This window comes from Hyaena hyaena, unplaced genomic scaffold, assembly GCF_003009895.1.
Source record: "Hyaena hyaena isolate Hyena2069 unplaced genomic scaffold, ASM300989v1 scaffold_2137, whole genome shotgun sequence".
NCBI classification, from domain to species: domain Eukaryota; kingdom Metazoa; phylum Chordata; class Mammalia; order Carnivora; family Hyaenidae; genus Hyaena; species Hyaena hyaena.
Window position 1 is genome coordinate 67,179 of NW_024082771.1, and position 26,289 is coordinate 93,467.

The 26,289-nt window shown below is 50.2% G+C and overlaps 2 protein-coding genes across 3 annotated transcripts; one reads left to right on the forward strand and one right to left on the reverse strand.

The window, feature by feature from the left end:
- Nucleotides 1-4,862: 4,862 nt before the first annotated feature.
- LOC120227276 (endoplasmic reticulum-Golgi intermediate compartment protein 3) lies at nt 4,863-18,678 on the forward strand. Of its 2 annotated transcripts, XM_039225418.1 has the most exons (14): nt 4,863-5,020; nt 5,159-5,229; nt 5,334-5,421; nt 5,618-5,737; nt 10,852-10,945; nt 11,997-12,162; nt 12,281-12,338; nt 15,631-15,645; nt 16,263-16,294; nt 17,149-17,245; nt 17,323-17,387; nt 17,986-18,122; nt 18,203-18,258; nt 18,458-18,678. In XM_039225418.1, exons 1-14 carry the CDS (start codon nt 4,933-4,935, stop codon nt 18,535-18,537), a joined length of 1,167 nt encoding a protein of 388 aa, XP_039081349.1. In that variant the 5' UTR covers nt 4,863-4,932; the 3' UTR covers nt 18,538-18,678. The 2 variants fall into 2 exon arrangements, with proteins under 2 accessions (XP_039081349.1, XP_039081350.1); XM_039225419.1 differs by lacking the exon at nt 15,631-15,645.
- Nucleotides 18,679-20,352: 1,674 nt separating this feature from the next.
- On the reverse strand, nt 20,353-25,808 carry LOC120227274 (fer-1-like protein 4; the record flags this gene model as incomplete). The annotated part of the gene is made up of 10 exons (XM_039225414.1): nt 20,353-20,634; nt 20,727-20,827; nt 20,931-21,211; nt 21,655-21,896; nt 22,132-22,230; nt 23,364-23,449; nt 23,991-24,151; nt 24,735-24,889; nt 25,311-25,481; nt 25,681-25,808. Coding segments are annotated over 10 exons (1,629 nt in total), but the record flags the coding sequence as incomplete, so codon positions are not given.
- Nucleotides 25,809-26,289: the final 481 nt, after the last annotated feature.

Consider the following 26,289-nt stretch of genomic DNA (forward strand, 5'->3'; position numbering starts at 1 on the left):
ATTTAGCCATTCTGGAGACCCAATCCCTTAAATACTCTTGAATTATTGTTAACACTAGAGTGAATAATATAATGACATTCATGAAGCCACTATCCATTCTTTTTCTAGATCTTATACTTTTTCTGTTCTTGGTATTATGGTGTCTAGATATGGATATATGTTGTTATCCTGTTTGAATAGATTCAGACTTGCTAAATATGAGAACTCATGTGTATCATTACTTCTGGCTAATTCTCGGCCATAACTTTCAAATATTGCCTCTCCTTTCTCACTACTTTCTCCTACGGGAACTCTTATTAGTCAGATGTTGGATTTCTTCATTCTGAATCTCTCTTTTATAGCTGTGATTTTATTTCTCTAAATTCATCTCTTTCAACATTCCTCTCTTCACTTGCATCTAATTGGTTATTTACAGCTTCCCTTGACTTTTTAATCAGCTTAACAATAATCCACAACCCTAGGACCAAGTGTTCCCTTGACTTTTTGACTTAAATTACTATGTTTTTCATTCTAGAAACTCTTTCAAATTTTAATTTTTTTCCAAGTTTTCCTGGTGTGATACCACTTTTACATCTTTAACGTTTCTAAAGGTTTTTAATCATTCTAAGCATACTTATAGTTTTTATCTGAAAGTTCTATTATCTCAAGTGTATGGGAGTTTAATCATGCTGATGATGGTGTCCATTGACTCTTGCTCATGAGGAATTGTGTCCTTGTGTATTTTGGAGGATTGGGTCAGGTGCTCACCTCTAGCATGGTTTTACCCTTGAGAGTGCTATGTGGCTTAGGTTGAGGTGAATTCTCTCAGAGCAGTGTGCTTCTGCCAGGCACCTTCAACTATAAGTTAGTTTCTCCACTTTGGAGCTTATTCATGAGTCAGCTATATGCCCAAAGGAATAATTGTTATTTAGCTTCAAGATGTTTTTCACCAGGAAGGTTTCCAAGATTAAGTCTACATATTACTGGAACCTTTATATTTGCATTAAAAAAATTTTTTTTTATTTATTTTTAGAGAGACAGAGAGTATGGGAGGGGGAGGGGCAGGGGCAGAGAGAGATGGAGAGAGCGGATTCCAAGCAGGCTTTGCACTGTCAGTGCAGATCTCACAAACCATAAGATCATGCATGACCTGAGTTGAAATCAGAAGTTGGACACTTAACCTACTGAGCCACCCAGGTGCTCTAAACTAGAAGCTTTATAATTAGCTTTCACACTGGTTATTGTTTTATGACTTATGTAATTATACAAATAATGTTTTACAAATATTGAAAGAAGGTTCTTCCGTATGTGGGTTGCATCAGAATGCAAATAAAAAATATTTGCTTGGAACTCTCAGCCCTGTGCTTCTCAAATAAGAGCATGCATCAGAATCACCTGGAAAGCTTCATAAAAATACAGAATGCTGAGCCTCATCCCCAGAGTCACCCGTTAGTTTTTCCGGGGTGTGCCTGAGAATTTGCATTTCTAACAAATTCTCAGGTGATAACAATGCTACTGATCCAGGGACCACACTTTAAGAACCACTGTCTTACCTTAACAGATTTAGACAAAAAGTATTTTACAGGGGGAAAAAAACCAATTTCTTTGTTAAAATTGATGCTCATTTTCTAATTATATTTTTGCTTTCTAAAGAGAAGCATATATTTTCCTTCTACCACCTGCAATAGCATCCTAACTAGTATATCTGCTTCTGTTGTATCCATCCCTCATCCATTCTTCAGCTAGCAACTGGCATGATCTGAAATTAATTTCCTGCCTACATCCTTAAAATGGTATCAGAATAAAATCCATACAGATTAAAATCCAAAATCCTCACTCATCTCACATTTCTCAGCCATCTGGCTTTTTCTTGTTCCTAGAACTTTCCAAATGCTCTCTTGCCCCAGTACCTTTGCACTTGCAATTCCTCTTCCTGGAACACATTGCTCTCTCCCATTCAGTACTTCACCTGTCTGGTTTCTTCCCTTTCAAGTCTTGTTTTAAATGACATTCATCTTGGGGTTCATTCCCTGACCTCAGTATTATTAAAGTCTATAAGAAGCTCTCCTAATTGGACTCTGAGACCCACTGACACAGCTATTTTATGATCCTTCCTTCTCAGAAGTAGTGGGATTTCTACACTGTGATTATTATTTTCAATCCAGATACACCAAGGTCCCCGTATTTCTCCCAAGAGAAAATCGGTCCATCTGCACTGGGAAAGGAAAACATGTAACATCTGCAAATATATTTATTTCTTTAACAGTTAGAGACAGTTCATTTATCAGTGTGAATATAAGGTAAAAGAAGACTGACAGGGCAGAAGGAACTAATGAAAGGGCCAAAAACCTTCCTCTTCTCTGGTTGGACTCATAGGCTACAGCTGCAGGGGACCAGTGACCCTCTCTGCCCGCAGCCCCATGTGCAGTGAACCAGTCTGGTGCAGGCCCCACATGCTCCAACCGTTGAAGGATCCCACTTGACGGAGAAGGTTGAAGCATTAGTATAAAGCCTGACATTATGAAGAGTGAAGTCTCTAACTGGACAGTGTCTTGGTCTCCTCGGCCACCAGAAATCCAAAAAGGGAAGGACCATCTAATTTTGGAATTCCTGAAATAGAAGGTCCCCCACCCCTGTTGTCCCTGTTAAAGTACCCTGTTTATTTGTTTCAGAGTACAAGGCACATTCTGCTTTTTAATTATTATTTACTTTTTTCCAATCGTTTATGTGGTAAGATACACATAATATAGGGGCGCCTGGGTGGCTCAGTCAGTTAAGAATCCGACTTCAGCTCAGGTCATGATCTCACGGTTCATGGGTTCGAGCCCCGAGTCCGGCTCTGTGCTGACAGCTAGCTCAGAACCTGGAGATGGCTTCGAATTCTTTGTCTCCCTCTCTCTCTGACCCTCCCCTGCTCACGCTGCCTCTCTCTCAGAAATAAATAAAACATTAAAAACATTTTAAAAAGATACACATAGGGGCGCCTGGGTGGCTTAGTCGGTTAAGCATCCGACTTTCACTTAGGTCATGATCTCGCGGTTCGTGGGTTCGAGCCCCGCGTCAGGCTCTGTGCTGACTGCCAGCTCAGAGCCTGGAGCCTGTTTCAGTCTGTGACTCCCTCTCTCTCTGACCCTCCCTTGCTCACGGTATCTCTCTCTCTCTCTCTCCTAGAAATAAATAAAAAATATTTAAAAAAAATTTTAAAAAATAAAAATAAAAAGATACACATAATATAAAATTTACCATCTTAATCACTTCTAAGTGGTATGTATATACATTTTTTGTCTGCCTCTTTCTACCCCATACTGAAAGCTCCTTGAAGGAGGCATGAGCTCTGTCTGTCTTATTCACCATGGTATTCCCATAACCCAGGGGAGATCTGGGAAATAGGAAGAGCTCAATAAAAAGGTGTTGAAGGAGTGAATGAGGGTCATTAAGCCTGGAGCCCCACTGAGGAGAGAGCCTTAGGAAGTCAAATATGGAAGAGCACCAAATGGGCACAGGCCAGAGAGTATAGGACAATTTCGGCTAATATCCCTGGGCATTCATCAGAGAATAGATGCCACTCGCAGTTGGTGGTGGTAGCTAATGCGTGGAAAGGACTCAGGCTCTGAAGCCAGAAAAACCAGGCCTTGAACTCCAGGTCTGCCCCGTTAACCTTAGGCAAAGTCAATTCACTTCTTGGCTTCCTCATCTATAAATGGGGTTCGAAATAGTGTTCTGAGGATAGAATGGATTACAGCAGTTGGCATAATGTCAGTTTCCAGTTCACATGAGCTAGTTCCTTCTTTCCCCCTTCCCTAGAAAACTGCAGCCTGAGGGCAGAAGGGGGACTCTGACATTGCTCAGCTTATCCTGAGTCAGACGCCAAAAAGCAACCAGCTCCAGTGTCCCTCCTCCTCTTCCTGGAAGCCTTCCTTAACCCAGAATGTCAGTCAGTTTCTCTTACAGACTACCACAGTCTCCCGTGCCACCTTTTATCAAAGTTCTGGTCTTAGATCACTGAAATGACTTGAGCCAAGCACCTTCGTGAGTCATGCTCAGAAGCACGGTGAGGCTGCTTGAGTAAAATCAACCCAATAGGTCCTAGCTCCCAGGGTACTTTGAAGTCTAGAAGAATAAGCTTTGATATAGGGCAAGATACTCAGCTTCTCCAGGGCAGTTTCTCTTTCAGAAAATGGAAAAAACGTCACACCTATTTTTTTTTTCTTTTCCTTCTTTCTCTTTTTTTCTCTCTCCCTTTCTTCCTTTCTCTCTCTTTTCTTTTTTTAGTGAGAGAATTAATAGGAGAGGAGGAGAGGGAGAGAGAGAATCCCAAGGAGGCTCTGCACTGTCAGCACCGGGCCCACGCGGGGTGGGTCTGAACTCTGAGACCATTATTACCTGACCCAAAAATCAAGAATCGGAGGCTTAACCAATTGAGTCACCCAGGCGCCCCACACCTATTTTCTGTAGCAGTGATTCCCAAACTTAACTGCAGGGAATCACCTGGAAGCCACTCCTAGCGTTTCTGATTAAGCAGGTCTGTGGTAGAGCCCCATAATATGCATTTTTAACCAGTGTCCAGGTGATGATGAGGTTGCTGGTTGGCGACGCTTTGAAAGTCACTGTTCTAGGAGGTTCCAAGTTGTTCCAAGAATCTGATGTGAGGTTCTTGGCTTAGTTCCTAGGTCAAGTTAAGCCCGGCAAGCCCCCTGGTACCGGATCCACATAAGACCGCCCTGAGTGTGGGAGTGGTTTCCCCTGAACTGTATTTAGACTCCGCAGCCCTCAGCACCAGTGGGGAGACGGCAGGGTGGGGCCTGAGTGAGACCACTGGCGAGGGGTGGGGCCAAGCGTGTGCGTTGCTGCGCCTGCGTGCGGAAGGAGAGCGGGGGCGTGGCTCAAGCTCCGGGCCGGAAGCCGGAGGCTGCAGGGGCGGGCCGGCTGGCGTCCCCTTTCCGGCTGGTCCCCATGGAGGCGCTGGGGAAGCTCAAGCAGTTCGATGCCTACCCCAAGACTCTGGAGGACTTCCGGGTCAAGACCTGCGGGGGCGCCACGGGTAGGCTGCGGCGGGGCAGGGGTCGCGGGGCCAGGGGTGTCCAAGGGCTTGGCCGGGGCGCCTGGACCCTGCCCGGCCTATGGGGGGCTTGAGAGAGTGGAGCAGTGGCCATTCTGACCCTCGCTCCCTTCCCCGCAGTGACCATTGTCAGTGGCCTTCTCATGCTGCTACTGTTTCTGTCCGAGCTGCAGTATTACCTCACCACTGAGGTAAGGGGCGGGGCCTACTCCGTGGGCGGGGTTCGGTATTCTAGGCATGGGAGTGGGGAAGGAGAGACATGAGGCCAAATCTTACTGAGGTAGTTCTGCTCCAGGTGCATCCTGAACTCTACGTGGACAAGTCACGGGGAGACAAACTGAAGATCAACATCGACGTATATTTTCCGCACATGCCTTGTGCCTGTGAGTACCCACCAGGTGTGGGAGTTGCAGGTTCTCAGGTGGGCTTCCAGATTCACACCTCCAGCCTTAGATTCTGGTCGGAACCCCAGCACAACCTTCTTCCCCTAATCCACTGCAGCCCCAAGACATTCCCCTCCAAAACCCAGATTCCCTTGCTCCTAGGATCCCAGTACCTTACCCTTACTTCTGCTTCCAGATCTGAGCATCGATGCCATGGATGTGGCTGGGGAGCAGCAGCTGGATGTGGAACACAACCTGTTCAAGCAACGGCTAGATAAGGATGGCATCCCCGTGAGCTCAGAGGCCGAGCGTCATGGTAACTGTGGGGAGGAGGTCACATCTCAGATACCTGAGCTCGACATGCCCAACCACTTCCTTCTGACAAGTGGATATGGCTGGCCAAGTGACAAATGAAGCAGCTAAGACCCAGAGAAATCAAGTGGTTTGCTTAGGGTCCCCCAGCTATTGAGTATCAGAATAGACTGAAATCTAGGCTTCTAACCTCTGTACATTGAGTAGAGTACTCTACATGATATTCTCAGAGGTCTTCAATCCCTGCCTATCAGTGTTGAGTAACAGAAGTTTGAGGATGGGATTTAGGTGCCTTTGTCTCAGCAGAATTCCTCTAGATGGACCCAAGCTTCTCTAGGTGTGTGCTTCCCCATCCTGTTAGCTGAATTCAGCCCTTAATGCTCTTCCCCTTTGGAATGTAGGGTGGCTTAAGGTTAAGAACTTACATTTTTTACTTAGATTACCTAAATTCAGATGTAACTTTGTCTCTTGCAGCCTATGACCTTAGCTATAAAGTGGTGATAAACAGTAGTACCCACCGCATGGAATTATAGGGTCAAAGGAAGGATCCTATAGAATCAAATACAGGATCATGTGTACAATGCCTAGCACAGAGTGCCTCTTCACCCTAGCTTCCTTTCCTGTTTCTAGGCATCCTCCCAGTGCCTTCATTAACTCAGTTTCCCACCATAACAAAACCCTCCTCAAAGCTATGATTTCTCACACCTTAGGGATTGCTGTGTTGTGAGTTTTATCAGTTGTTCATTCAACAGATATATGTTGAACACCAGTAAATCCAGAGAATTTGCTGTAGGATTGGATGTAGGGTATAAGAGAGCAGAGTCAAGGTTAATTCCAAGGCTTTTGGCCTGAGCAAGTGAATGACTTGAAATAGGGATGATCAGAGAGGAGGAGGAGGATTTTGTGTGTGTATGAGAGAGAGGTGAGGGAATAGTAGATATCTGCTACTATGTAACATATTGCCCCCAAAATTAGTGCGTTAGAGCAAAATCATTTGTTTTTTTCAGTTGCTGTGAGTTAGGAATTCAAGAATGGTATGGTTGGCTTAGAGTCTCTCAGGAGATTGCAGTCAAGCCTGTTAGCTGGGGCCGCAGTCATCTGAAGGCTTGACTGGAGCTGAAGGATCTGCTAAGAGGGCTCATATGTATGGCTGTTGGCCAGAGGCCTCAGTGCTTTCACCACATGGGCCTCTCAGTGAGTATCCTCACAGCATGGCATCTGGCTTCTCCCTATGCATGTGAACTGGGAGAGCACAAGGTGGAAACCACCACTTCTGTTAATAACCAAGCCTCAGAAGGCACGTACCACCATTTCTGCGATATGCAACTGGTTACACAGATCAGCCCTATTCACTACGGGAGGTGGAGGCTACATAAGGATGTGAATAGCAGGAGGTGATGATTGTTGGAGACTTCTTAGGGCCTGGTCCCCCAGGGAAGGATGAGGATTTGGGGGTAGATTTCAGGTTTGAGTCCTGTTAAATTTGGGAAGTCTTTTTTTGTTTTTGTTTTGTTTTGTTTTAATTTGAGAGAGAGAGAGACCACGAGTGGGGGAGGGGACAGAGAGAGAGAGAGACAATCTTAAGCAGGCTCCACACTCAGCACAGAGCCCAATGTGAGACACAGTCTCATGACCTGGGATCATGACCTGAGCCAAAATCAAGAGTCAGACACTCAACTGACTGAGACACCCAGGCACCACCTGAGATGTCCATTTTATACCCTAGTGATGTTAAGGAGGCAGTTAGATGTACCAGTCTAGACGTTAGAGAAGGGCTGGAGAAATAAATGTAGTTAGTATGCAGATGGCATTTAAAGCTATTGGACTAAAGGAGAAAACCTAGGGAGTAAACATAGGTAGAGGAGAGGTCTAGGGACTGTACCCTAAGCCCTGCCAGTATTTAGAAGTCAGGAAATGAGGATCTAGGAAGGAAGGTTAAGCCATTAAGATGGAAGAAAACCAAGAGATGTTGCAAAAGCCAAGTGGAAGAAGAGTTTCAAGGAGAGTGAGCAACTGTCAGCCACTGATAGTCCAGTAAAATGAGTAGGAATTGACCATCGCAGTTGGCAACATGAAGGCTACTGGAGGCTTTAAAAAGAATAGTTTCAGCGCGCCTGGGGTGGCTTAGTCGGTTAAGCCTCCGACTTTCGCTTAGGTCATGATCTCGCGGTTCGTGGGTTCGAGCCCCGCGTCGGGCTCTGTGCCGACTGCCAGCTCAGAGCCTGGAGCCTGTTTCAGTCTGTGACTCCCTCTCTCTCTGACCCTCCCCTGCTCACGCTGTCTCTCTCTCTCTCTCTCTCCTAGAAATAAATAAAACATTAAAAAAAAATTTAAAAAGCATAGTTTCCGTAATGTTGAGGGTGAAAATCTGACCAAAGAACAGAAAAGGAAATAGAGACATCAAGTAAAAATAACACTTTCATGAGTTTTGCCAGAAGAGAGGGCAGAGAAGTGGGGGAGGCTGGCAGAGAATGGAGGGGATATGGTGGATTTGGTGGGGAGATTAAGTGGATTCTGTTGCTTCTCTGTTCTTCGTGGAAATCGAAAGTAAGAGTGAAGAAAGGGAAAGAGATTATGGAAGCCTAAGATGAAACGAAAAGATAAATTTAGTCATCTCAGATAATGGAAAGTGAGCTGACTAGTGAAATGAGGTAGGATTGCCAGGCAGTCTTTTTTTGTTTATTTATTTTTAAGAGAGAGACAGAGCGCAAGCAAGGGAGGGGCTGAGAGAGAAGAAGACACAGAATCCAAAGCAGGCTCCAGGCTCTAGGCTCTGAGCTGTCCGCACAGAGCCCAACACAAGGCTCAAAGTCATGAACAGTGAGATCATGACCTGAGCCGAAATTGGACGCTCAACTAATTGAGCCACCCAGGCGCCCCTGCCAGGCTGTCTTAAAGGAGGCACAGGCAAGAAGTAGGCACAGACAGCTGAATTTGACTATGGTTGGGTTTTGCAAGGCTTGTACAACAAAGAGAGAGGAACAGATGGGTTCTGGCTCTGTGCAAGAGAATAATTACAGCAGTGGACCATGGCATTTATTTCCCAGCTTTGTCAAGATATAATTGAAATATAATGTAATGTAAAATTAGGGTGTACTGTACAGTGATTTGATTACATATATGAGACAACACAATATGGCTAGCTAACATCCGTCACTTCACATAGTTACCTTTTTTGTGTGTGAGGTGAGAACATTGTTAACTGTCGTCACCATTCTGTACCTTAGATCCCAGAACTTATTCATCTTCTAACTGGAAGTTTGTTTGACCAACATTTCCCCATTTCCCCAACCCCAGCTATTGGCAACACCATTCTACTCTCTGTTTCTAGTTAGGCTTTTTTAGATTGCATTTATGAGATCATGAAGTTATCTTTCTTTATCTGACTTATTTTACTTAGATTAATGTCCTCAGGGTTTATCCACGTTGTTGCAAATAATAGGATTTACTTCTTTTTAATGGCTGAATAATATTCCATTATATGTATTTATCACATTTTCTTTATCCATTCCTCTGTTATAGACATTTAGATTTGTTTCCATGTCTTGGCTGTTATAAATAATGCTACAGTGAACATGGGACTGCAGATACCTCTTCAAGATACAATTTCTTTCTTCTTTTCTTTCTTTTTTTGGGGGGAGGGGATATATACCCAGAAGTGTGATTGCTAGAACATACGGTAGTTCTCTTTTTAATTTTTCGAGGAACTGCCTTACTGTTTTCCTTAATGGCTGTACCAGTTTACATTTCCACCAACAGTGCTGAAGTGTTCCCTTTTCTCCACATCTTTGCCAGTACTAGTTATTTCTTGTTTTTATTTTTTTATTTTTTGGATTCTGACAGGTGTGAGGAGATAACTTATGGTTTTAATCTGGATTCCCTGATGATTAATGATGTTGAGCTCTTCCATGTACCTATTGGCCATTTGTATGTTTTCTTTTGAAACAATGTGTATTCAGGTTCTTTGCCCATTTTTAGTTACATTGTGTGTTTGTTTTGCTATTGAGTTGTATGAGTTCCTTATATTTTTTGTATATTAACCCCTTATCAGATATATCTTTTGTGAATATTTTTTTGTATTCCATTCTGTTAATTGTTTGGGGTTCTTTTGTTTGTTTTTTACTGTGCAGAATATTTTGATGTAATCTCACTTGTTTATTTTGCTGTTGTCTGTACTTTTGGTGTCATAACCAAAAAAATATTGCCAAGACCAACATCAGGGAGTTCTTTTCCTATTTTCTTTTAGGAGTTTTATAGTATCGAGTCTTACTTTTAAGTCTTTAATTATTTCAAGTTAATTTTTGTGAGTTGTGTAACATGGGGGTCCAGTTTCACTTTTTGCATGTGAATATGCAATTTTCCCAACAGCATTTATTGAAGACATTGTCCATTCCCCATTTGGACCATGGAATTTAGATAAGGAGTGAAGTAAGGGCATGAAAGGGTAGTGGTGTCAGTGTCAAAAAATTGGTGGATTTTGGGTACCAGAGATAGTGAACTTGGAAAATAAGGATAAGTAGTTGAAGATTAGGATACTTGAAATTGGATTTTGGAAGGTTTGCAGTAATTGGTATTAACAAGGTCTAGAAATGTGTGTGGAAATGAAGTGGGATCAGGCTGTGATGAGATGAAAAAATAAAAAGATTTTTGGAAGACAGGAGTTCAAGGTATTGACTATTGAAATCACCAGTTACGAGGAGGTAGTTGAAGGCAGGGAGTCAGGTGGAGGGAGAGAGGCCTGAGGAGAAGCACTACAACGAAGTGGTTAAAGGCACACACTTGGGAACTGGGGCTGAAGTCTGCTGCTTACTGTGTTGCGTTGGACAAAGTCACTTCTCGTCTCTGAGCCTCAGCACCTTTGCAGGTACAATGGGGGATTATAACCCCCACCTTCACAGAGTCTTTATGGGGGTGACGAGAGACATTACTTTTATTTAAATAAACAACGTGTAGAAGTGCTTAGTGCCTGGGACACAGTATGCACCATATAAATACTAGCTATTAGTATAACTTTTATTATTCCCACGTCACAGGTCAAAGGGCCTATTCAGGGATCAGGGGTGCAGATTTCACAGTGTCTGCTCCTAGCTGATGCCCCTGTCTCTGCGCTCCCCATAGAGCTTGGGAAAGTCGAGGTAAAGGTGTTTGACCCTGACTCCCTGGACCCTGATCGCTGTGAGAGCTGCTATGGCGCTGAGACTGAAGACATCAAGTGAGCCGGACCCCGGGGGCCCACGGTTGGGGGGACTCCCACCCGGCGGTGTGTGCCAGCCACCCTTAGCCTATGTCAGACTCCAGCAGATGGGGGAAGTTGGACCAAGAGTTTAGTGGAGATGGGGTACATGCCTCAGTCACTTATCTTGGTGCAAGTGACTGAGGCTTCATGGCCAGGCCCTGCCTGGGGCCACAGCTGTGCACGAGGCTGAAGCTGTCCCTGTTCTGGTTCCAAAGTGGTCTCAGGGTCCAGCTGCCCAGGGTCTACCCTTGCGTCCTTGGGCAAACCCACATACCCTCTCTTGTGAAGGGGGGTGATGATGACCTTGCCCCTAACAGTCACATGGGGATTAAATGTATACTGTATGTAAAGCACTGAGGTTGAAGGCCCAGCCCAGGTAATTAAGGCCTGATACGTGGCAACTGCTGTTATTTTCCTCAGGCCTTGGCCGCTGAGAAGCTGAGTCAGTGGGTCTAGGGTAGGGACTGGGAAAATGTGTTTAAAGTTTTTTTTGCATTGTGGTAAAATGTGTGACTTCTAAAACTTACCACGTTCACGTGTACAATTCAGTATATTAACTATGCTCACAGTGTCGTGCAGCCAGCACCACTCTGTTCTGAAACTTTTCATCACCCCAAATAGAATGGGAATGTACATTTAAAAAAAAAAATTTTTAATGTTTTTTTATTTCTGAGAGAGAGAGAGAGGCAGCGTGAGCAGGGGAGGATCAGAGTGGGGTGGGGGGACACAGAATCAGAAGCAGGCTCCAGGCTCAGCTGTCAGCACAGAGCCCGACGCGGGGCTCAAACCCACAAACCGTAAGATCATGACCTGAGCCAAAGTCGTACGCTTAACCGACTGAGCCACCCAGGCGCCCCGGGAACGTATGTTTTTAGAAGGCCTGCTGCCTCTGAGGAAACCTACTTTGAGAACATCGGTGGTCAGGGATGAGGCTGGCAGAGGCTTTCTTAGTAGACAAAACTGCTTTATTTCCCAAGGTACCAGCTCTCTTATCGTGCCTCTTACCCCACACCTCCCTCTCCTGCAGATGCTGTAACACCTGTGAGGATGTGCGGGAGGCTTATCGCCGCCGGGGCTGGGCCTTCAAGAACCCGGACACTATTGAGCAGTGCCGGCGAGAAGGCTTCAGCCAGAAGATGCAGGAGCAGAAGAATGAAGGCTGCCAGGTGTACGGCTTTTTAGAGGTCAACAAGGTACAGGAGGGACTGAAGCGGGAAAAGGCCAGCTGAGCTGCGGGTTTGCCCCACTCAGGCCCTCGGGAGACCAAGAGGAGGGAAGTGGCTGGAGAATGAGAGGGAATATCCCCTACAGGTGGCCGGAAACTTCCACTTTGCTCCCGGGAAAAGCTTCCAGCAGTCCCATGTGCACGGTGAGTGGACGCCACCTCCACTGGGGAGTTTTAGACCCTGGATACCCCTGCACTTGCCTGATGTTCTGTGGCTCCTCTCATCTCGGGCAGCAGTTTGGTAACAGTTAAGAGCACAGGCTGAGGAGCCAGACTGCCTGGGTTCAGACATCAGTCTCAGACCTTATTGGCTGTGTGAAGCTTTGAGGAACTTTCTTAACCTTTTTGAGCTCGCTTCCTGCCATGTAAAATGGAGATGATAGGACTTATCTCCTAGGGTGCTTGTGCAGGTTAAAGCTTGCAGCACTTGGGGCGCCTGGGTGGCACAGTCAGTTAAGCATCTGACTTCGGCTCAGGTCATAATCTCACGGTTCACAGGTTTGAGATTCTCTCTCTCCCTCGCTCTCTGCCCCTACCCCACTAACACTTTCTCTCTCTCTCAAAATAAATAAACTTAAAAAAAAAGATCGCAGCACAGAGAGAGCCCAGCTTGTAGTAGGGTTGCTTCAAAGGTAGCCCCCAGTATCAGATGACCCATGTGTGAGGCTTTAGGGTGAGCAGAGCTGGGTTGGAACACAGGTTTTTCCACTCCTGAGTTCTATCAGATTTGGGAAATACTGAGCCCTACTCCGTTTCTTCTCCTGTAAATGGGGCACAGCGAGCAGGGCGGCGTGGTTAGCGAGCGGTGAACCAGGTAACAGGGCCACGGCAGGCAAGACGTGGAAGGACCCCCAGGGACAAGGGCTCTTATTCCCCATGAGATACAAGGCCATCCGAGGGATCTGAGAAGATGCTGCCTGATGTGACTTGACTTTGCAAAAGTGGGTGGCACTCTGCTGTGTGGAGAATACGGGGAAGAGGGGCAGGACAGAACCAGAGAGGCTGATGGGAGGCCATTACCATGGTCCATCCTGGCACAGGATCATGGGGCCAGGTCGGAGTGGTGGCGGAGGGCCAAGCAGTGATTGCTTACGTTTGAGGGTAATGCCAAGAGGAGTGGCTGATGGGCCTGAAGGGTGAGGGAAGGGGAGCGGTCAAGGATGACTCCCAAGTTTTGTGCCGGAGTAGTGAGAAGGATGAAGTTGCCATTTAGGGAGAGGGGAAGATTCAGAGGAACAGGTTTAGATGGCTGGACGAGTAAAGCGGGAATTCAGCGTTTGGCGTGTTCAGAGCAGTGGGATTTGGGCGTCCTTTTAGACCACCCAGATGCAAGGAAGCAGCTGGTTGTTCAATCTGGAGGTCAGGGGAGAGGTCTGGCCTAGAGATACAGATGTGGGAGTCCTCAGGCATGTAAAGCCATGGGACTCAGTGAGGGCCCCCTGGAGGTGAGGGTAGGTGGAGAGGAGAACTCAAAGGACTGAGTGTGCTACCTCCACCATCAGAGAGTGCAGGCAGGGGGAGGGAGAGGAGGTGGCGGGGAGGGGGGGTGACGCAGAGAGGTGTGGGGTATGCAGGTGCGGGGAGGTAGTGGGCAGGGAGGACATGTCAAAGAGACCAGGAAGAAACACTGGTGAGAGGAGAATGACCGCTGAGAGGCAGTGTCCTGAAAGCCTAAGGATGGAGGTGTTTCCAAAACCGTATCAGATGGCTTCTGCCCATTGGGTGTGTGACATGGCAGTAGTCATTGTGACCTTGACAGTAGATTTTGCGGAGTGATAGGGAGCACCCACTGCATGGGCTCAGGAGAGAATGGAAGAGGAGTTGGAGCTGGTGAGTAAGGACAGCTCTTTTGTGGAGTTTGCTCTAAAGGGGAGAGTGGGCTGAAGCTGGATGGAAACGTGGACCCCATGGAGTGGTTTTGCCAAAGGTGTGTCGTATGCTGTGGGAAATAGTCTGCTGAATAGATAGCAGAAGTCATGCTCCAGGGGTGGGAGAGACACTTGTTCGAGTGAAGTCCTTGAGAAGGAAAAAGAAGACAGAATCTAGTACCTCAGGAGTGTAGACTAAAGCCTGGAACTCAGCAACAGGAGGAAAGGCAAAGTCTGGACAGGTAGGATGGCAGCCAGGTGATGGGGACACCATCAGGCAGCGTGACAGGGTTGTGAGGAGAGAGTTGTGGCCAGAGGCTAGATCCACTGTGAAGAGGCGTGGAAGGGCTGACTTGCTGTTCTGGGTGGATCTCTGAGTGATTAAAACAAGTAGAGATAGTTGGGATAGTTTGCCATGGGCTGCAAAGCTGGGGGTTTTAGGGCAGCTCGAGGGACAGTGATCTGGAAGTGGCATTAAGGAGCAAGGAGGGCCTCACGTCAGGCCACAGAGGAGGGTAAATGTGGGGAAGAAATTGTCACCGCTGAGGGGGCTACAGAAAAGAGCACCTTCAAGGGAGAGCCGGGCTGCGGGCTACGGTTGGAGTAAGGTGATTGGAATGTGTAGAGGTTGAAGATGTAGGGGTTTCCCTGATGAGTGACGGGATCCCCTGGGAGGGATGGGGGTCGGGATCACATTAGGGGATGTACAGAGCCACGGTGTGACAGGAATCCAGGGGATGAGAGATGAGCTGGCAGTCCTGAGATGCCCAGTCACTGAGGGAAGCGGGAGTAACAGGCCTGCTGGAGACAGCCCTGCTGGTCTTGAAGGTGCCGTGTGGGGGTGAGGCCGAGTGTTGGGGAGAGGCGGGAGGTAGGTCTGGAGCCCCCTCTCTGTTCTGGAGGGGGTCAGGGGTCTCACTGGGATAGTGGGAAGACCGCCAGTGTGGAGCTGTTGACACGGGACCTGGAGGCATTCAGTAGGCAGCAAGCAGCCTCTCTGCTTCTCCACCTCGGCTGCCTCAGAGTCAGAGGACCCAGGGCAAAGGGTGTTCCGTATCCTGGGAGAATATTTAAAACACAAAGCTACAATTGCCTGAGGCTGGAGATCTGGCTGAATTGAAGGTTGGAAGCTGGTTTCTGACATCCTGTTTGCTTTGGGTGGGGGAGGAGGGAAGATTATAAAGTTCATTTAGTACTTGTCCATCTTAGATCCTACCTGGTCCTCAGGACAGCCCTTTATAAGATCACTGAGGTCCAGAGAGGGCAAGTGACTTGCCCAAGGTCGCACAGCTAGGAAAGTGGCTTGTTGGGCTCTAGGTCTTTTGTTCTCCCTAGGCAATCATACTTCTGCCCCCAAGACCCCTTGTATTTTTCCCTGGCTGGGGAAGAGTTCCTCTGGGGACAGGTACAGGAGGCGGCTTATTAGCTGGGTCTGGATCCTGCTGCCAAGGCAGGAATATTCCAGTCTTCCTTTCTACCACGTATCTTGCTCCATAGTTCTCATTGTGAAGCTCTCAATCTTTTTTCTCTTCCTCCCTTCTCTCTTCCTTCCCTCCCCCATGCTGCAGTACATGCTGTGGAGAGTAAGTGGCCCTGCCCCCCAGGGAGGCCAAGCCCCACTTCTGGGGCAGCCTACCCTCCCAGGAAGGGGGGAGGTTTGGATGGGCCTGGAATCGGGGTCTTATTTTTCAGGTAGGGTTCCTTGAAGCAGGAGGGATCAGGGCCAGAGGGGAGAAAGCACTGTTCTGGAATAGATGGCACAGGGTACCCATGGCATTTCCTTTGGGGGCTGTCAGGGTAAGGGCAGAGGGGCGGGGAAAGTGCTTGGATGGCATTCTCTGGCCCCGCCTCACCTTGGGGTTCAGCAGTTGTCCATCAGCTCTGTTTAGTGAGAGGTAGTCAGTGGGGTTTATTTCCTGAAGTGCAAGGAGGGACTTGGTGGGAATGAAAACCTGGTGTGATGCCCGTAAAGGGCTCCCTGTGTATGTCAGGGAAGAAATGGGGTCTGTTTTTAAGGCCCGGGAGGATGTGGACTCACACACAGGCTTCAGCAGGGCCAGGCTGAGGGTGATGAAGGGTCAAAGAGGAGCCAGGCGGTCGCACTCCAGAAGGCTGGGTGAGGATGCCTGAGCCAGGACGCTAAGGGAGCCAGGAGGCCAGTCCTGCTCCACCTGGTGACACCTTCTCCCTTCTCTCCTAGTCCATGACTTGCAGAGCTTCGGCCTTGACAATGTAAGTACCGGAAACCGTGTAAGGCAGATGGGGGTGGATGGTTGCTGCCTTCATTTCTCCACAGGGATGTGCTGGGATGGGGGCACAGATAAAAATAAACCATATTCGGCCAGGGGATCAGTCTGAGGGTCAAGAACTGAGATCTGCACAGGTGGGAGATGGGAGATGAGGCTGGACAGGAACATCCTGGGCAGAGGGAGCCTCCAGCAAAGTTCGGAGGGAGCGGGCACTTCTCAGAAACTGTAGGGGCCAGCATGGCTGGAGAGGTTGGCGGGGACCAGACTGCACAGGCCTCAGGCAGAGCTGCAGTCTGGACTTCCTCCTGAGAGTCTCCTTGGTCCTTTAACCAGGGTCATGATGTAATCAAGTTTGCATGTTTTTAAAGATCCCTCTAATAGCTGGGGTTGATAAAGACTGGAACAGGACAAGAGTCGGAGTTGGAAAATCTGGGGCCCCTCCAGCCTAGGCCTCCCTGGCTCAAGACTTGCAGGCAAATCTGGGGCCCCTCCAGCCTAGGCCTCCCTGGCTCAAGACTTGCAGGCAAATCTGGCATCTGCCACAGTGGGTCCATGCCCCGTCTTTACTTGCCTTATGTCTGGATGCAGCCAGAGTCTCAGACTGTAGAGGCCCAGAGACCATAGACTCTGAGAATGGAGTTCCCCAGTGGGGCATGGTGGTGCTGCCTGTCTTGGTCAGATTCTCCCCGGCAAGATCCTGCCCTGCCTCCCGTCCCGCCACACATCTACTCCCCAAGCCCAGGCAGCCCTGTCCACCACTGTCCCATGGAACTTTTGATGGGTGAGGCCTGTTGGGGCCTTGAGCGCTTGAGGCTTAGGTGCTGGTGTTGCTTGCAGATCAACATGACCCACTACATCCGACACTTGTCATTCGGGGAGGACTACCCGGGCATTGTGAACCCCCTGGACCACACCAACGTCACTGCACCCCAAGGTACCAACCTGGGAGGTAGCCCCTAGCTACCAGAGCCCTGCCCAGCACCCATGCCCAGTGCTCTCTTCTCCCTTCAGCCTCCATGATGTTCCAGTACTTCGTGAAGGTGGTACCCACAGTGTACATGAAGGTAGATGGGGAGGTAAGTCTGCAGGAGCTCAGGTATCAGGGTTCCTGTTGGTGACAAGCCAAGGCTCAGAGAGGGTAGGTGATTTACCCTCGCAGGGAAGGTGCAGGGCCCACAGTGTCAGACTTCAAAGCACTTGCGCTTTCTGCTTGTCCAAACTGCCTCCATCCGTTCCTCGGGTGCTCATTGTCACTGGGGTCTCCCCTGGGCTGGGGGCTAACCCTTCCAGGGTCCCCTGATCCCCTTTCTGCTGTCACCAGTGGAGCAACACCTTTGCAGACAGGAAGTCTGGCCCAGCCTTGCCAGGAGCTCATGATGCGGCCTTTGAGAGTTCCTTCCCATCCCAAAACCCCCGCTGAGAGAATCCACACGTAGCTGGGATTGGTGAACTGTAAAGAGCTAGTAACCAAGCAGCCCTTGGGCCGGTGAGGCCAAGAGGGGATGCCTAGGTGGTCCCCAGGCCTTCCAGTGTTCATTAGCGACCTGGGGCCTCGTTTTCTCTTCCCCACAGTCAAGGCACTACAGACAAGGGGCAGGAGCAGGGGTAGGGCTGAGGGGTTTTGGGAACCAGGTTATAGAGCCAGCCCTTTCCCAAACTCCCTTCCTGTTCCAGGTGCTGAGGACAAATCAGTTCTCTGTGACCAGACACGAGAAGGTCGCCAATGGGCTGATGGGTGACCAGGGACTTCCTGGAGTTTTCGTGCTCTATGAGCTCTCGCCCATGATGGTGAAACTGACGGAGAAGCACAGGTCAGGGTGGGGAAAGGGAGAGGCCTGGGCCTGCAGGGAGCAGGGGTGCCTGCTGATCCCCTGCCTTGTCCCTCCACCAGGTCCTTCACGCACTTCCTGACTGGTGTGTGCGCTATCATTGGAGGCATGTTCACAGGTTAGAAGCTCAAGGGCATGTTTGGGGTTGGGGCATGGTGGGGAATGTAAAGCCTGGGCTCCCTGCGGATTTTTGGTTGGGGAAGGAGGAGCACCTCGATGGTCAAGGGGATTTGTTGGCCTAGTCAGTCAGGTGACAAGGCTCTGGGGCCAGCCAAGGGCCCAACTGGGCCAGTGCCAGCCTTGGTCTCTCTCCCCAGTGGCTGGACTCATCGATTCACTCATCTACCACTCGGCTCGAGCCATCCAGAAGAAAATTGATCTTGGGAAGACAACGTAGCTATCTTCTTCCCTTTCTATTCTCTTCATCTCCCGTTTCTCTTTGGCCTTGTGGTCATTTCGCAGCCTCCCCTCCAACCCCTCCGACCCTCTGGAGCATCGGTCTCAGCACAGGTTGATAAATCTATGGATTGTTATAGTACTTGCTGGTCTCCGTGTGCTTCTTGCATCTGGCTGGAGCCTAGAAACAAACCTCTGCACAGCCACTTACTGAAGGTAATCAGGACTGACAGATCGGGCCAGAAGCCCTCTGGGAGCCCCACGTGGACATCCCGTGGCTAATTGGGCTTTATTCAAACCAGACTGATACCTACCCCACTGCCCTGTCCTCAGTCCCTCCTCTGCTGTGCTCTTTGGGCCTTTTGGGTTCAGCTCCAGAGCTGAGATGGACCTTTCTAGGATGAGCTTCATGGGGCCACCATGGTCCTCAGGCTCATGAATGTCTGACCCCAGTGGTGCTAGGGCCCTGGGTGCAGGCTGGGGTTTGCCACCTCTTCAGTGATGGCTAAAGCTGAGGCTTCTCCCTGCCACCCTGGGCTCAGTCTCCTGCATCCCTCATCCTCACTGACCATGCTCTGTGCCATGCCCCTGATGGCTCCTGGCACTAAGAGGGGTCCAGGCAGGTCCTGTACCATCTTCTAGCAGGAAGCAGAACTGAAAAATGGAGGAAAGGCAGCAGTAGCCATTCTGGAGCAAGGCTGGCTTCAGACCCCAGCTCTAGACCTCATGAGGGCTTCCCAGTATAGCCCTCAATAAATGTGGAGAACCAGGCCCAAGACCTCACCGCGTGCTGCAGCCCAGGAAAGCAGGGACATTGACAGCTGGTCAGTTCATATGATCGATTCTCAGGGACTGTCTGGGTAAGACAATAGTAGGGGGACAAGTAGAAAGGACAGGAAGCAAAGGGTGATGATACCACAATTTCTAGAGGCAGACAGACCTGAGATCCAGCTCTGATGTGCTCACCTGCAAGCTCTATGACCTTGGACATGTCTCATCTGTAAGTTAAACATGATACTGCTGACTGTAGTGAGCCTTGTTTTTTTGATCAGCCAGAAACCCAAGTATTAACCTACTTGTTAATAGTATCCCGAATTTCCTCTAGGAACCTCCCTACCTTCTCAGCTTGTGTGTTTGGGAGAAGGTATGACTTCCCACCCTAAGCTTCAGGGGAGCCCTCAATCAGCACATCCCATCCTCCTGGCCACAGTGACCCCGGGTGAGGCTCCGTCAGGACTAGGAAAGTCTGGGTGTGTCTTCTCGGTGTGAACGTGGGAAGATGCGAGGCTTGTGCCGCCATCCTGCAGTTTCAAGGGGGAACCCTATCTGCAAATGAGCTGGAGCTCAGAGGCAGAGAACTGGTCCCAGTGACATTATTTTGAGTCCTGTGACAGGCTCCCAGCTAAACACTGGGAATTGCAACTATGCAAGCCCCCCCCCCCCACCGCCCCAAATCGCTTTTTAAGCCAATAGGGTTGGGATTTCTGTTACTTCAACCAAAAGTGTCCTAATCAATATGCCTACTCTCAAGAGTTAAAGAATAAACAAGCTAATGAAGTATGGAAGTGCTTAGCTGTCACTAAGTGATCCTGCCATTGTCAGAAGCAGGGCTACTCAGAAGGCATGACAGCTTGGAGGCCAGGACTCCTGGGCCCTGAGCTTCCTGCCAGGTCCCATTCTTCCTGGTGGCATCCTCCCATCCCCAGCACCTGCCACCTAAGGGCAGCTCTGTTTCCTGCCCCTTGTATTATCATGCACAGCCCATGTTCAGGTGTCAGAATGGAGGCACAGTCAAGTTCATTCAAAGAAAGCAGTGAACTCAAGCAGTCGTGTTGGTGAGAAGGACCCCCAGGAGTGGAAATTATGGGGTTGGTAGGGGAAGAGCGTCCAGGGTCAATTAGGGTCAGGGGGCTGGTGGAGGGGGCGGAAGATGACTTGGCTGATCTGGCCGGGCATGGTGTAGAAGACCAGGAGAAGGAAGATGGTGACCAATGCCAGCAGCAGCAGTAGCACCAGGATGCGCCAGTACCGGCGCCAAATGAAGAAAACAAAGGTCTTCAGCGGGTTCACAAACCAGTTGAAGGAGGTTTTAGGGCGGCTGTGGGGACAGAGGTGGTGTCAGAATGAAGAAGAAGCCCCTGGGCCACCCCACCTCCCTCCGGCCCAGCCTCCTGTGCCACCCCCCCTTACTTGGGCTTCTCCAAGGGCTCAGGCTCCTTCCGCCCTTTCCCCACTGGCCGCTTCTCCGCCTCCTCCACGGTCAGCAGCTCAAACTCTGCCTCCACCTTCCCCTAGAAAAAGGAGGGAACAGAGGCCGAGCTCTTAGATGGGCTCAGGCTCGGCCTCATCCCCCCACCTGCCCAGGTCCTGCCCCGGCCGCACCCCTGCACCCACCGTAAGGATATGGACGCTGCCTCCAGCGTCTGTGAACGCTAGGTCTTCCGGGCGGCCCTTTCTTCTCTTCCTCTGCCTCTTCTTGCCAGCTCGTGCCTCCCGCTGCTCCCGTTCCTCATCCTCTGCCTCCCATAGCTTCACTACGGGCCACCAGCCCCGCAGGCGGCGGCAGCGAAACAGGTTGCACCTCGGCCCTGCCCCATCGCGGGCCAGCCGCACGGAACAGAGCTCGGGCCCCCGGGCGCCCCGCACCATGTCTGGCAGCTGCAGCTCCAAGGATCCTGCAAGTGCAGAGCTCTCCGGGTTAGGGAGGAGATCAAGGTTTGTCTGGGCCTGGGGTGGGGGCGGGGAGCACAGCAGGACTGTGCCTCACAGCATCAGGAACTAGGACGTGGTGGTCCCGCCGCAGCTGCAGGCCACACGAGCACAACCACACATCAGCAGTTTGTCAGACCCTGGTGAAACGACCAGACTGCCAAAGTGGGGACCATGGTGTCGGAGTCCAAAGTGACCTGAGTCAGAAGACTGAGTCAAGGACTTTGGGTGGGAATGAAGGTCATTACTGTGTTCAGTAATAAGGCCAGAAAGTAAAGGTTAGTGACCTAGGGTCTGAAACCCAGGACTCAGGATTGGGTTAGAGTAAGGAACTAAGGGCCAGGGGGCACTGGCAATGAGGGCAGAAAGTAGGGCTAGAGGTTGAGGTAGGAAGGAGGCAAAGCCCTACCAAGGAAGTCGTTGGCAGAGATGCGGTCATAGTCCCAGACCTGCAGGACAAGCACGGCCGGTTGCCGGAACTCGGCCTCCTCCAGGGCGAAGGGTCCAGGCCGGCGCCGGACGCTCACCTCCCGTTCCGTGGGCAAGTAGTCAAAGCGGAACACGAAGCGCCAGTTAAAATTCCCCTCCCCAGTCAGAGAGTTGAAGTGAACGTCTGTCTCCTGTTTGTCGTGCTCCAGCCCCTTTACCCAGCTGGAGCCAGGGGAGAGGTACAGGCGGGGGGGGGGGGGCGGGGGGGGGGCTCAGCACCAGGGCCAAACCCAGAACCCAGCTCACCAACCCCTGACAACCTGGGGGGCCCTTCACCAGCTCCAGGTGCCATAGAGGCCCCAGGAGACAGGGCTGTGGCTCAGCTCAAAGCCCATGTCCCTGACTGCAGTCTCACCTTGGTTCTCAGCCATTTGGCCGGCCTAGCCTGCAGGCTCACCTTTTCACGTAGATGTCACTTGACATCTCTCCAGTGAGTGGGTTCACATCATCCAGAACCACATCCTCCGTGTTCCAGATGATGACTCTGAGCTCATAGCTGGGGGCAGTATCAGAAGAGAGTTTTCAGACTCTTGAGGGGTTCCTGAGGGGGTTCCTGAGAGTTACTGCAGGAAGCAGCTAGGCTGTGGCCATGACCTTCCTCGAGCACCTCCATGTGCCCAGTTGTGTGGTCAGGACATCTGTGATACGGGGCAGTCCCAGCTATCACTGACCACCCCTACCATAGCAGATGGCACCGGGAATGGTCTCTTGACCAAAGCTGGGCCAACAAGTTTCTCCCATAAATTTGGAATCAGGAGAATGAAAGCTTGAGTAACATCAAATGCAGAGTTGGAGCCACCACTAGTCAGCGTGACGTGGCAAGCTGAAGTTTCAGGGCACAGAGGAGAGAAAGCCAGTCTGCAGCAACAAGTGGGAGAGGGAGAGCTACCTAGCGGGGATGAGAGCATGCAGCCCCTGAGCGGCAGAAGAAGGGGCTGCAGCTTTCCTGATCCAACCAGGTAGCCATGGATTTTCCTGGGTAGCTGTTGTTTTCTCTTGCCCAGCATCAACTTCTCATCTGCTGACGGCACCATGATTTTCTGTTGGTGAGCACCCCCACCCTCACCTCTATGCTGTCAATCCATGTGATTCTGGTGGGGAAGATCCACCTCTACCTGGCTCCAGAGGTGGGTACGTCACCTGGGATATCACCCAGGGCTACCAATCAGCAGATTACAGCCCCCTAATCACAAAGGTTGATATCCAATGAGAGTCAGCCCTGAGACCTGCTCTTACTGGCAAACAGGTGTTTGTTTTTCTGCTCAAGTAGTCCTGTTGGTAAGATGTAAGCCCGGTACCGTTAGCAGCCACCTTGCCCTCACACCACAGAAGCTTCCTTGAGAGTGACACCAAGGGAAGCGGAGCCTCCAGGTGGGAAGTGTAGATTGCTGACAACATCTGAAGTACATAGAGCCTATGCAGAACTCCACTCAGACCAGCTCCACTCGTAAGGGGGCAGACACCCAACTGCCATGGCTTATGAAAAGGAAGGGAACTTAATGGCCCACCTAACTGAAAAGGCTGGCTAAGGAGCCTCTGGCTGCTTCACTGAAGCCCAGATTTTCAGAGGGCCCTGTACTGGCAGTCCAAAGGTGCCTACCCCAGGGGAGGCGCGGCCAGAACTCTCACCTGATTGGCTGCCGAGGCTTGATGTCAACTGGGGGTGGGGCAGGCACATCTCGGGGGAAGATGTCAATCCACATGTGAAGGGATCCCTGGGAACACAGGACCAGGCTGAAGGGGCTCCCTGAGGTCCCCATGTCCCGTGATAGGCTTGTGGCCAGAGGCTGTGCCTTGCCCCAGGGGGAGAGGAGCTAGGGTCAGGAGGGCACAGTCAGGCAGATCCTGGGGGATGAGGATGAAGGTGGGGTCTGAAGCGGGAGTTCGGGGGCTAAGGTTAGGTTAAGGATAAGGCCCTGGAAATGGACGGTTGAGATCAAAAGTTAAGATCTGGTGTTCCCAAAGTCCAGAGCCTAGGGACCTGGAGTTGAGGTCATATTGGGAATGCCAGGTCTGAGCCTTGGTGGCCAAGGGTGGGGATCCTGCAGGACCAAAGCCACGGTGGAGGAATGGAGTCCAGGATGGGGGTCTAAGATGAGTAGGGATGCTGGGGACCAGAATCAGGAGCCAGAATCAGAAGTGGCAGTGCAGTGCCCAGTTAGAGGTCCTGGGGAAAGTGCATCCTGAGGGCCCAGGAGCAGGTGGGAGTCCTGGGATGGTGGGAACCCCAGGGTTCTGGGGTTGGGTGCTTCTCACCTGCAGCAGCCCTGGGCTGCGGGGATGATAGAGGGGCCGAGTTTCTACATGCTCAGGCACCAGCTGGATCCCAAGCTCTGGCATCTCTTGCCAACGCCGCAGCACCAGCAATGCCTGTACCTCCTCGGGGACCTCACTTGCCACTTTGGGGCCCTCCCTACCTGCAAGAAGAGGTGTATGAGCTTAGGTCCCACACAGGTCCAGATTCTTCCACCTTCCTCCCCCACCCTCAACAGAAATGCAAAGTTGAGGCAGCTGCTGTACTGGACAAAGCCCATGGGCCAGGAGGTCAAGTCCATAAGGCACAGAAAGTGGGGAGATGCTTCTCTAACAACTTTCGCCAGTGAAAAGCCAGAAGTGGAAGGACAGTGGGATTCAAGGGGCTATGGCTTTGCATAGACTCTGTTTAGAGAAAGACCACCAGCCATTTATGAGGCATGAGCTCAATTCTGCAGCTATGTTTTGTCATTTGGAATCCCTGGGTAGGCCACCGTATGTTCTGGAAACTTGATTAGCTATGGCTCTGAGGGGTCCACTTTTGACTCTTTGGGGATCATGCTCACCAACAAAGACCATTTTCTCCCCACCATCCAAGAATCTCATCCTTACTCAGCCAAACTCACCTCCTCTGCTTGCAGGAGGAGGCAGGTTCTTTTGGGGGACACATTAGAGTGGGCACTAGGCAACCCCTGTACCTTAACAGTCTTGCTCCCTATGGACTGTCCATCAGAGAGGGGCTGGTACCTGAGGGCGAGGTCTCAGGCGATGTCAGAAAGACTTTGCTGCCCACCTTGACAGCCCCGGCTCGGTATTCAGGGCTGGGGAGGCCACATCGTTGGCACAGCCCAGCCAGGATCTGGGAAGGCCGGAACGCATCACGCCAAGCATTGTACCCGTCCCTGTGGGCAGAAAGGGAAGATGCTTCAGTTGGAATCAGCATATGGACACAAGTGGGCACAGCAGCAGGGATGGGGACCCTTGAAGACGTGGTGATCCGGGTTCATAACTCCAGTGCAAGACAGATTAGTCCTCACTTATGGTAACCAAGAAAATCAAAGATGTATTGCCCACACTCCAATGGAGGAGATAACTGATATTACTTCCATTTTTCACATGAGGAAACTGAGGCTCAGAGAGATCAAGTGACTTATTCTAGGATCCCAAATCCCAAGCCCAGGTATTGACCACTATGCTATAAGGTCCTGATCATAGGGAGGTCCCCTTCTATGAAATCAAAGGATCTGGGGACATCAATGAGAATGTGACCTTGAATGTCTTTGGTCAGACTCAGAATGGCTCCTTAGGGTCTGTAGGACTCACACGTCATACTGGGAGGCCAGCCCACAGTTCGCCCTGTGGTGGCTATAGAATCGGTTTTCCAGATCAATGTGGGTCTCCCCGATGAGGTCATCAGAACCCACGAGGTCATGATCAAACACAGCCACAGTCAGCTCTGGCTCGGCAGGAAGAGAGATGCTGAGCTCCAGGACCCTGGCCAAGAGGAAGAATGGCTGAGGACACCTCCACGCCCCAGGAGATGGTCTTTTTGGGGGGAAGGGATTTCAGGGGGCTCAGCAGCCTCTGTCCATTCCCTCACCATCACCACACCAGCTGCCTGAATGGGATGCTTTGGGCCACAGGGTCAGATGGTAAAGGTGCTCCCATTCCCAAGCCCAGGGCCCAGCCTCACTCCCCAAAGATGGGGTTCAGCTGCTTGGGGATGTAGCGCTCCTTGGTGTCCTGCCGCTCCCGGCCAGCACTCACCACCACGTAAGGGTCTGCCTTGCCGTTGGGGTCTGCAGGAGCCAGGTTGGTAGCCTAGGGGGACAGTATGGGTAGGGCTGAGAAAAGTGTCACTCTCATAACCCAAGATTACCCTCGCTGGACCAAATCTTAGGTTACATGTAAGCAAGCAGTTACCGAGGAGTTATCTCACACCATGAGGAATCAGCTGAAAGGTTGCACGAGATGACTTTTATCTTCTTTTAAATTCATTATGAAATATTTAAGATATGCAAATAGGCATAATGAAAAAATATAATGAGAGATGCCTGGGTGGCTCAGTTGGTTAAGCATCAGATTTTGGCTCAGGTCATGATTTTGCAGTCTGTGGGTTTAGGCCCCATGTCAGGCTCTGTGCTGACAGCTTGGAGCCAGGAGCCTGCTTCAGATTCTATGTCTTCCTCTCTCTGCGCCTCTCCCATTCACGCTCTGTCTCATTCTGTCTCTCAAAAATAAATAAATGTTAAAAAAAAAGTTTTAATATATAATGAAACAAAATATGTGGAAAGATGTATAG